At 31.9% G+C, this 12,207-nt stretch overlaps 1 protein-coding gene and 1 long non-coding RNA gene across 2 annotated transcripts; one reads left to right on the top strand and one right to left on the bottom strand.

Moving 5' to 3' along the window:
- Positions 1 to 1,258: 1,258 nt before the first annotated feature.
- LOC136275889 (uncharacterized) lies at positions 1,259 to 12,035 on the bottom strand. The gene is made up of 6 exons (XM_066086127.1): positions 11,901 to 12,035; positions 8,779 to 8,803; positions 4,737 to 4,847; positions 4,336 to 4,386; positions 3,339 to 3,699; positions 1,259 to 3,218 (listed from the first exon to the last, which is right to left on the bottom strand). Exons 1-6 carry the CDS (start codon positions 12,033 to 12,035, stop codon positions 2,126 to 2,128), a joined length of 1,776 nt encoding a protein of 591 aa, XP_065942199.1. The 3' UTR covers positions 1,259 to 2,125.
- LOC117683567 (uncharacterized) lies at positions 5,390 to 6,556 on the top strand. The gene is made up of 2 exons (XR_010711979.1): positions 5,390 to 5,732; positions 5,924 to 6,556. It is a non-coding gene; the product is annotated as an uncharacterized lncRNA (long non-coding RNA).
- Positions 12,036 to 12,207: the final 172 nt, after the last annotated feature.

Below are 12,207 nucleotides of genomic sequence, written 5' to 3'. Positions count from 1 at the left end.
CGTAAACAATTGTCAGTGAAATCCGTTTAACCCCTAAGGCCTCTCTGGACTACGCCATCAGTTCTCTACTTATATTTCAACTTACGTTTAGCCGAGAAGTTTATCCACCACAACAAATTAGTATAATCGATTATCTGAAGGCTATGTCAAGAAACATAAAACAAGTTTCAAGTTTCGACCAAGATTAACAAATCAAAGATACTGATTAACAATGCGTTTTATAATCGACACATTTACATCAAAGAAACTCGTCAAATGTTGCAACAGTTCAATGATGCCTTGTCAAGTGTTGTGTTTGACTTTTTTATGACATTCAAAATCACTGTTTTATCAAAGGGGACCGGATCAAGTTAAATATTGAGATTTTTTATTATTTTACACGTGAATCATCTACGTTATCAATCTTAGTACTTAAACGATCAGTGCAAAATTTAAATATGTTATTGTTAAAATTGTTATTTTTAAAAACTTTTTAGTATAATAAACAATTGGGTGTCTCATAAGAATAACGTTGAACTTTTGCAATGACTAATTTCATATGCAGCTGTTTTAGATTGCCATGTGATACAAAGCTTCTGCGATGGTTGTGTTCCGGTAAAAATGTAGGGAAGGTTGTTAGTAGCAAATTGATCTATAAACTTCATCATTGTTGTAACCAAGATAAGTCTGTATTAGTCTGTTTTCAATGGGTTTCTTTATGTCTTCAATATTTTGTGGATTTTTTTTCTGGTTTTTTTTTCTGGTTTTTTTTTTTATTTTTTTTATTTTTTTTTATTTTTTTGTTTTTTTTGTTCTGTTTTTTTTTTTTTTTGGTTTGTTTGTTTGTTTTCTTGGGAGGTTTTCGGTTATTGTTGTTGTTTTTTGTAGTTTTGTTTTTTTTACACAAAGTAGTTTATTGGTGTTTTTAACCTAGCTGCATATTTTTTTTCAAACAATGTTCAAAACCTATTTCTAAACGGTAAACCCTTTTTGAAATGGTATTATATCATCCACAGAAAGATTGACAAGTGTTCATTCCACGTTAATGTGATAACGTTTTTTTTCCGATGAAACTTCCAAAGGATGGATCCTATATCATACAAGTACTTTGTTTTAAATATCTACATAGGAAATGCAGAATAAACTTTTTTTTTAAGTCGCTGATTAAGCTACTAAGTAAGTATTTTGTTTAGACTTAGTCAAAGGAAAATACAACTTGCAATTTAAAAATTGAAACATTTAATGGTAAAATAACAAATATGTAAAAATAAAAAATAAATGTATTAGGCGTGAAAGTTATATGAAAATTTATCTTAAAATTTGACTATATACAACTTTAGAAAGAAAAAAAACACATAAGCACAGTCGCACATGCTGTTACGGCCACTTTTAATCAGCGGCCACTCGCCATGAGCGGCCAGTTTCAATCCCGCACGTTTCGTGTTTCACTATATTTAAACTGATTTAAGCGGCCACCTGTCTTACGCGACCAGCGGCAACTGTTTTTAGGTCCCGTGGTTTCAACATGCCTGTTTTCAACGGCCATTTTGTCTGTTTTTGTCACATGACTTTTATCTCTGACATGTGACCCCGTATTGAAAGAAGCAAAACTTCGAGAACTGATGATTTAAAAATGTTTATCAAATGTATTTATATTTTACATATTGAGACAATTTTGTTTTTATCATATTGCCTCAATATTTAAATATAAATACAATTGATAAACATTTTTAAATGTTTCTTGCAAAAGCGTGTGGTCGCTGTATATACAGTCCGTTGCAGTATAAAAGCATATGATGTAATCCTTTGTATCATATTTCTTAAGTAGAAAACATAGATAAACTCAAACAAAATAAGTATTTTGTTGAACAGGTGTTTTGAGGATGAAACGAGTTAAACAAAATGCTTATAAATGAGTTTTTATAAAAAGGTGACTTCAGTTTATGCGGATATTGTCATTTATATAAAATGAAAAGTGTTAGCGCTAAACAAAGTTTAAAAGTTAAAACAAAATATTAAGTCAATATCTTAATATATGCTCAATATATAAAGTAAAACATAATTTGAGATATTTTTTTTTCATTTCTTATCTCTTTGAGAGAGTCAATCAGTAATGAACTAGAATTAAAACACCTTATCTCTACGATCAACCTACAACCCAGTCTACTCGGTAATTCTTGGTTGTAGCCGGAAGTGACGAGTGTTCCCCAACCTTCCACAAAACAACACGCTGTTTGCCATCTGTTGATGTCATAATAAATCGCCAATAGACGGGATAGTGTGTCGGAATCGTCCTAGTTCCGTTTTCATCGCCGATATATCTAATAGTCTGTACTGAAACTTCTGAATTTTGAATGAATATGTTGTCTGCCTCTATGACGCTGACAGAATCTTCTTCTTCATAAACTACCAAACGGAGCGAATACCCGCGTTGTAAGGCAGTTATCAGGTTAGCTTTGGAACCTTGTGTGGCAATGCCGGTGCTAGAGGTAGTAAGTACTCTTGACCACGGTCTCGACTCAACAAACCACGTGGTTTCTTCATCGCCACCTCTAGTGTATTTTAGATGAGAGATTCCAATACTGTTGTGTACTGTTGTAATGTGACCTGTCGTTGAAACAGATGACCAGACCCACGAAACATTAGTTGGCAAGTCATATGCACGACGCGTTTTAGTATATTGTCCCAAAAGTTGAGCAGAAACATGGCCATCTTTTATAAAAAGGTTATCTGTTTCTACAACATACTCTTCAAGGTCGATTTTAACTCGTACTCTTTTGCCTGCCAAAACAGCTTCAACAAGAAGGTCTAAAGACCCGTTTAAACTATTTCCAAAGAAGTCGTTAGTGTAGGTTTGTGTCCAGCAATCATCCACAATCCACTCCATACTGGCGTTCTCCAGACTTCTTAGCCGGTTTGTATGCTCCCCAACGAACCATTGAGAAGTCGGAATCAAGCCTGTGGTTGACCATATCGTTAACCACCAGAAAACTCTTGTTGGGAACTCGTACCCCTCATCCACTTTGATTTGTCCGAGGCGCCATGGGTATTGTCCGTGTATAGACGAGCTATCACTCGACACATCAACTCTAGTTAAACTGGTTATAAATCCATCTTCTGGATTAAAAACTTTAACACTAGCGCCATTGTATACTGCCTTTTCCAACAGAGATATTTCACCACATATTCTCCCGCCCGTATACGTATTGCAGAAGACACGTTTCTGACCAGACTGTGATCTATATATATATATATTGAAAGTGACATCATAATTCAATACTTGACATGATAGAGAAACTGAAATCCGAACTTTGATTTTTAAGCACATGCATAACATCGGGTAATATTTGGATACTTACCTTACATACCATTCTATATCGGCTCTCCCTGTTTCCCGACCTCTATTTACATGCTCACCAACAGACCATTTAGATACGTGTAGGTGGCCAGTTGTACATACTATTAAAAATTCCCAGTGTATATCGCTATCGAAATCGGTGTTTGAAAGCGATCGACTGAGTTGAAAAAGAGCTTGAACACAAACATTGTCATTTTCAGTCAAAGTGGCTGACTGTATTGATGTGAAATATGTTTTTTCATTAAATGAGATTCTGATGTCATCTCCAGCTACTAATCGATCGACAAGATCTCGTTTACGTCCGGTGATTGCCGTTCCGTTAGTACTAGTTTTAAGAACAGTTGACCATCCACCACTACATCCTATAACAAAAAAAGAACATATGGATCTTGCATAATAATTCATTATCATGATGACTTGTGACCCTTAACATGTTACGTTATTATCGTCAGAATAAACTGCTTCAACGTTTACACACTAGTACTGCATATAGGGTAATTTTAGCCCCGTATCATTACATGTAAACTTATTTTCATGATTTGTATTTGTTAGGAGTTCTGTTAGTCACGATCATTTTTATAATAACTGTATACAAGGTTGTTCTCGCCCTGTGTCATGTTCGCTCTTCAAATCATGCAAACAGTTTCCCACATTCCTTTGAAGAAGATAGTGTAGCTTACAATTTTGATCCTTGAATAATTGCTACTTCTTTTCAAGTTTTATCGTCTTTGTTCGTAGTACTGTTCTGAAAATCTGGCCGAGCACAATTGTCATACATGTAAAATCAATGTATGCTAAACATTTTTTTATACACAAAGTAAGAAGTGGTCGAAACTTTCAGGCTTATCTGAAATTGATGAATCATGACATTGTCTCTTAATAAGATTTCAGACCTTTTTTTTTTTTTTTTTAACAATTTAATGTCAAGATTAAAACGGATACCATGCTGTGTGTACACAAAAGGTATTCATTTGTCAACAAGTATAATTGTAACATACTATCTTTGACGAAAGTCTGTTGAAATCCTCCATACTTTTCTTTTCTTTTTTCTGCACAAAAAAAACAACAAACATAACTTTATTATTTTCTTAAACAAACATAATTGGGGGCAATGTTGGTGTACGTGCATAGTTACAATCAGTTTCATTCACAAAACTCGTTGTATTGATGGGATACATCAGTTTTAAGAAGAATTATTGTCCTTTTATGCACAATATTGCCATAAAAAAGAAACAAACTAATATTGTTTATATTTTTTTTTTTCTTTGAGAACATAAACTAGAATGTTAAGAAATATAAGTTGCACGTTATTGATTTTTCATATGCAAAAGAAGATAAACTTTTAAAATATACTTTTAAACTTTAGCATAATTTGTGTAATTAGAAAAAAGAGCGTTACCTTTGATGTACAGACCAAGCACCGTACAGCAAGCGATGAATACAACAACACACGTAACAGCGAATAAGATCTTTAGACGTATCCCATTTTTAATCTGAGTTCTACTTAAATCTGTAAACAAGATAAACAAAATGTAATTTCAAACACCCACATTACTCACTTATGAACAGATACTTATACTATATAATGACGAATCAAAATATGTTTCAAATACATGTTATTTCAATTAGATAAACTCGAGTTTTTGTTTGAATATTTTACAATAAAACATCAAAGATTTCGTTTAACAGAAAAAACCGTATTACATGAAAATCAGCGTTAAACACAGACAGACGCAATTCATTGAAACGTTCGCTGACAGTCTGTTATCATATTATGTCAACCATATAACTATTAACTGACTATTGCGAAAATAACATTAAAGAAATATATCCTTTACATGTAACTAACGACTTTTAAATATTAGAAAGGTTTTTTTCCGCAATATATTCTTACTTTATTTTATCGACATTAACATAACTTTCGTTCTTAACGCTGATTTCAAAAAACTAAAAGGTAATGTCCAATTTATTTTTCTTTTGTTTTTCCTATACTAGCACCTTATATCCTATAGATATGGGCGTAATAAGGCAAAAAAAGGCGTCACATTTTAAGGTGGAAGGCTACATCGTCAAAACATGTCTGACTTCCGTTCGAAACGCCATTGTGTTCCGGATTGATAACATTATGTCGTGGTACAAAATTGCTATACACCGTTTAATTGAACTCTTCTAACTAAGGAGGTGAGATAGGAATGAAATCACCAAAACGCTTAGAAAATATGTCAATTTTCTTCCTGTTTAAAGCTTTTAACTAACATTGATTATCAGCTGTTTGTACGGAAAACGTGGAATCTAAATAATATACCGTTTCCCTGCTCTGCTGCTATTGGCAACACATTTTAGTCATGTCATCTGCAACAGACGATCATACATATGTGGCGGATTATCGATATAGGTAAGCAGATGTCAAATTTTCATTTAAACTATATATGTATGATGAATATAAAACGAAAGTACCGTAGTACGATCTCTTGAACTGTTGAATTGATCCTAACTTCCCAAATTAAAAAAAACATTTGCAGTAAAAGACTTTCACTGAAACTTTGACATTAAACTAATGCATTTTGATTAAAATACTACAACTAGGTAGCAATAGCAGTGGAAGCCCGGATTTGCAAGCCAAATGAGGGAAAGACAGAATTTTGAAAAGGAGCATGTTTTTCATTTACACACATGCATGTGTATCACTATGGACATCTGGTGTATGTATTAATATGCGTATGGTTGTTGTTTATAATTGCTATTGTATATAAAAAAGTAAAAGGCAATTTATAATATAATTAACTACTAATATTTTGTTCTGAAGAGTTAAATATATATATAAATACATTCATCAATAATATGATTTTTCAGCTTCAAACATTATCATAAGCACAACTTATCTTATATCTACATATTTAGCATAAACTTGTTCCTTTTTTAATTTTTCTGCATGATTTTTATTAATTAAAAAATTGGTCCCAAGATATTTGAGACCATGTAAATTAAGAAAGACAACTCTTAAACAGGATCTTTCATACCAAGATTTTTGCAAAAATTAAGTATTTCCTCTAATTTTTCAATTTCATTCAATTTCTTTTCTTCATCCCATTCACCAACGAATATTGTTTATATTTTCAGGTTTTTGTGGGATTTTGTCCAGCAGTTTGCCTTAAAAGAATTTTTTTATATTTTAGTTTCATATTTATGTGGATTCCAATAAAAATCATACAAACTTCATTCATGATTTTTTTATTTTTTATTTCTAAACTTAATAACATTTCACTTTCATAAGAATTTGAAAACAAGAATGTTTAAAAATTTGATTAATAAGGGGTTATCTGGAACCAGACTGATATTTTAAAAATTCTCTAGAAAATAGTGTATTGTATTTTGAGGTATATTATTGTTGAATACTGTGCCTAGTATTGGTAACAAATGCATGCAACAAAAATCTCCTACACTTATTTGGTGTAGAGAACCACCTTAAAGCTGGACTTGAGCCTCAATAAAACAATGTCTGCGTTGTCTATTTTTATAAGTCGCAATACCTTTATTACATAAATATTTTAACGAACTTGAGAATTTCGCTGCAAAAACCCATATGCATCATGCGTGGACGTACACTAAAAGCAAAAACTCGATCGTGATACCCACATGATACATGTATGTACATGCCTGAATATATTATTAATGAATTGAAATTAACAATAAGACGGTTTAAAAAAAAGATATCCATTTCTCGATTTATCAAATTACTCGGAAATAAGCAAGCCTTGCCTAAGACATTTACGATTGGTTTTTTTTCGGCATGCAAGATATTCACAACAGTATAAATTTAACAATTTTATCAGAAAAAAAACAGGACATCTACAGTGCTGCTATCGTGAAAGTTGACAAAACTATCCTATCCTATCCTATATCCTGTATCCTGCATCCTATCCTGCAAATAAGCTCTATCCTATCCTATCCTATCCCATACCTTCAAAATATAGGAATGCAAGTTAAATGAAACGAAATTTAAGAATTAAATGATTTTATCAATTAATGTAGTACTCAAAATGAATAATGAAATCTTAAAACCGAATATTCTTCGAGCGGTATAACTTACTTACCTGTGCTACGGTAAAATTAAATCGTACGCGGGATGGAAAAAATAACGTAAACAAACAGGTAAGTGATTCGATGTTTGATTTTATTATATTTATGCACAAAAAAACAGATAAATAAATTCGATGTACTTATTGAGGAACTGTTTAATCACATATTTTTATCAAATTATTGTGTTATCACGTATAACTGAGCATGGTTATCATTATTCGAGCGATTCGTTCGGCGATACATGTAAACACGATCTGGAAATAAGTTTATATCGTTTACAGTTAAACCACTCGGAGTTATTTTTTTTAAAGTATATATTCATAAGCATTTATAGCTAGCTAACATTTATTAATTTGATGTGTTCAGGTTAATATCGGACAGATATAGGCGTCCCTGTTATTGGGCATCCAAGAAATTATATGAAACGTGAAGCAATGTCTGTTTCTTGTATACATGTTTATATTTTAAAATGCCGAATTGGTCGTTTATAAATTCAAGCTTTTATTACTTTGCAGACTTTAAATAAAGTAAATGCAGAAATCTACTTCTGACGTTGTCAAATGTTGCATCGAATTCTCGCAGTAACTCCGTACTTGCGTACGAATTGACAAAGATGTAGCGTCGACATTTTAGGGCGCATCAATTGTATGCCCCGCGTTCTTGATATAATAATTATTCTTAAATGGTTTAACTTGTAAAACGTATTAAATTAACATTGAAAATACATTGTTAAGCCCATTTTCGTTTTGCAAAATAACTCTGAAATTTATACTCGAATCTGATTGGCTACAGGATGCAGGATAGGATAGGATAGGATAGGATAGGATAGGATAGAACTTAACTTTTATATTTCTATCCTGTATCGTGCATCCTGCATCCTATCCTATCCTATCCTTGTCAACTTTCAGGATAGCAGCACTGTATTACTAAATTCTAAAATGAAACGTCCTTACTTAAAATTATAAAAAAAGAAATTAAATAAACTCCCATATTGTGTTTCAAAATGTTATTAAGAAATAAGGCGTGAAAGAAATTTTTAATTTGGGCTTAAGTTTTAACACTAGGCATGGCTACGTGAGGTGATTGTAAAATGCTCTTAAATGCAAAGTCTAAAATTTGTCATTGACAAACACTTGTTTGTTTAAAAACGGGTATACAAATTAAAAGTCATGTAGCCACTTTTCATTTCACTCTTTCAGATATATATCTTAACATCTCATGTTAATAACAAACACGTTGGTTACAATCTGTTGAATACATCCTATGGAATGGATAATTAGCTGTTATCAAAAAATACGTTGTTGTTTTTTTTAAATAAGTCGCCATTATTTAATTATATCTTTAAATAAACCGCAACTTACGTTCAGGGTTAAGTTTATCGGAATTCTAGGTCTGAAGGGAAGAGAATCTAAATTGTACAAGCAAGTCAAATGATATTTTAAAAAAAAACACCACATTTAAAGGCATAAATGATTTACGTCAGCATATCGCTGCACTTTAAGACCACTTGCGTGAGCCGACACTGTAAGCCAAACTCGATTGTTATACATTGATTTGTGTCAGGTGCATATGCTAGTTCTATACCTGACCAAAAAGGCCTTTAGTGTGAAAGCAGGCCAATATAAAAGTAAGAAATGTCGATTTCTATATTAAATTAATAGCAATATAAAGGACACTCATGGTTTACGGATTCACAAGATTCGCATGCTGATTTAACTAATATGATCCATGCATATTCATTTATTAGCCATGCCGAAACTTAAATTGAATTTACTGTAGCTTTTATGTTGATTAATATTTTACAACTTCACGTAAGGGACTGTAAATGGTAGAATAAAATTGAGTTATAATTTAATGGTACACTCGATCAAAAGAAATTTTAAAAAAGATCAGATTGTTTAGATTTTCCTAACATTTTTCATTAAGAGTTTCTTTGCTTAAAATAAAACATTATACGTTTCCTACATATGACATAAGATAAAAACCATTTGTTATTAATATACGTATAACTAGAAGCTCAAAAATTACAATTAAGTATTTAAATAAAAATAATGTATTTCCTTACCTCTGTTTTGAGTGTCAATTTCTTGCGAATTTGACATGTTAATTTTTTGGCTGATTCAGTTACATGTAAAGATATTTTATGTCACTCGATATTTAACAGAAAATAGCAATGTGTACTTGTGACCTGCAGCTAATCCCTAGTCAAGGAGATAAACAAAGTTTTACATCAAAGTATAGCGAACAAAAATATAAAATCAGTAAAGCACCGCAAAAAATATTGCAAAAACGAATAAAATTTGCATGTTTCATTACAATTTGCATAATTGCTGCGAAATGCGTCAACATACCTTTGTAAAAGAATAAACAGTGCATTCCTCATCAATAACAAACTTATTTATCCAACAATTATTGATATATAAAAAAAAAAGGAGACTGGTTTTAAATGCCGAACTCAAACATAGCATTCTAATTGAAAGAATTCACAAGAAAATGTGTATCTCAATTTAATCACTGCTAGATTGAATTTGACTCCTTTGATGTTTTCTTTTATCCCTGGATCAGCGACCTTTCTGTAAAACACTTATTGCCTGAGATGAATCCAAATACTAATGTACTAGATGCAGTAAACAAATATGTTAGAAATATATGCAATATTTTCATTCTGGATGACCCCGTCGTGTCTACGTATGGAACAAATATCTTACTGTAAGAAAAGCTAAATATCCTATTTTTGTTTCTTTTCTAATTCTTCTTGGATGCTAGGGGCCCGTTTGACAAAAGGTCGTAAATCATTTACGGATTTGGTCGTAAGACTAAACCTGCGGTTAAGGGCGTTTTACAAAAATGTGAGACTTGCAGATTACGACGAAAAACGGTTGTAAGTCTACAGCCACACAGCAGCTACCCTGAGCCCCATGTTTTGTTGTAATCATTTAAAAAATCGTTGTTACTCTGGATTATAACATTATTTAACATGGGGCCTTTTTAATGTATTAAATGATAGAGAGAAAGAAAAATCTAAACGAGTTTCCTTAAAAAGGAAAGATAATGAACGATACCGACTTCTAAGTCTTCTTTCACCTGTTTGCCCGAAATCTATCAACCTTTAATTTTTGCGAAAAATATTACAATCATATTGGAGTGTAATTCAAGAAAGGCTGTTCTTGAAAAGGTGCAAAACGATGATAAGTAATAACTGTCCCATATTTGTTCAATTGCATAATAGGTTAATAAATATGTGTTTATAGATAAAATAAAACAAGGTGGTTATTATAAATGTTTAATTAAAACAATAGAAAAAAAAATAAATTCGCATCTACCATGGTCTACAGGCACTTTCCACTTGGGGCATTAAAATGAAAAAAACACACAACAATTTCACTCACCGCTCGTGTTCCGGTTTACACACATTCCTGCTTTTCTTTAAAACTGTTTCGGTTATTTTGTTCTCAACAATAACAATGGATAACTTTTAAATCATACAATTGTTTTATTAAATTATTTTTAATGTTTAATTTCTAAATATTAACAAAGAAGAACAGATAGATCCAATATGAACAGGCAAGGGGGGTGGGGGGGGGGGGTAATTGCAGTGACTGTTACATGTACAACAACAACGACGACAACAATAATCTCTTAACGTAAATATACCTTTTCATTCTTTCTCTTTTCTTAATATGTGGATTTTCTCAATTTTGTCATTAAATTTCCAGAGCAGAATAAAATAAAAAGAGACACATACATGTATATACCCCCTGCCATAACAACTCTTCCTAACGTGAAAGTGACATGATGTATGATTAAAGATGAAGTTGAATGTTTTTCCTAAATATACAGTCAGTTTCTTAACCGTGTCAGTAGACTTCTTTTACCATTTTATACACCATTTAAACGCTGTATGATCTTTATGGTCGCACCCTGCAGTAAGAACCTGTACACTATTCACTACATTACTGTTCTGACTCCGCCCTATCTTCGAAATCCGAAATATAAAATTGCATTATTATGAATTGAACACACGCACCTAATGATTTTATAGTTTTCTTTAGTTAACTGCTAAATAAGTTATCTTAAGTATTATGTTTTTCTAACTAGATATGTTACTTAGTTGAGGGGTACAATAATGACTTTAAGACAAACTATTGGAATTCTTAATTCTATTGACACAGACATAATAAATTCTCTGGAGATATGTACGGACAGAAATAAAAATGATTGAAGTTAGTACACATATTAAACCAAATGTGTGATTGTCATTTGAAACATACTACTAATATGGGTGTGGCCACTTGTGAGCACATGTCTCGGCTTATTCACAAAGGTTCTTTTATATCTGATTTCCATCTGCGTTTATAACTTGTAAAGTAAAGACATGGGACAAATAGACCATGAACATATTTAGCAAAATCCCTGCAACCTCGCGATTTTTTTTATGGAAACTTAAGTTCAGCTCAGTTTTAGCCCTAATACATCTTTCTACATGGTCTCCAATGGAAATCCTCCTTCTGTTTCTATCCATGTCAGCTTGATTCTTTCTCTTTTTCTTTGATAAAGCTGTTAAACTTAAGGATATGCCCCTGTTTCTCTTGGTGTTGTCATTGTTGTCGATAGACATGTCTCATAGTTTATTTAAGGTGAGGTTATTTAAATCGTTTAAATTTTGTTTCAGCAAGTTAAAAAGATCTAGGTATTGTTTCTCTTGTATTTTTGTTATGCAATTGACTAAGATATCTTCATTTATGTGGAATTCCTATATATCTATAAATAGAGTAAAGAAGAAAAATATC

This window comes from Magallana gigas, chromosome 1 (assembly GCF_963853765.1).
Source record: "Magallana gigas chromosome 1, xbMagGiga1.1, whole genome shotgun sequence".
Classification (NCBI taxonomy): domain Eukaryota; kingdom Metazoa; phylum Mollusca; class Bivalvia; order Ostreida; family Ostreidae; genus Magallana; species Magallana gigas.
The sequence above is the reverse complement of the archived record's forward strand: the minus strand, read 5'-3'. Positions and strand labels throughout refer to the sequence as shown.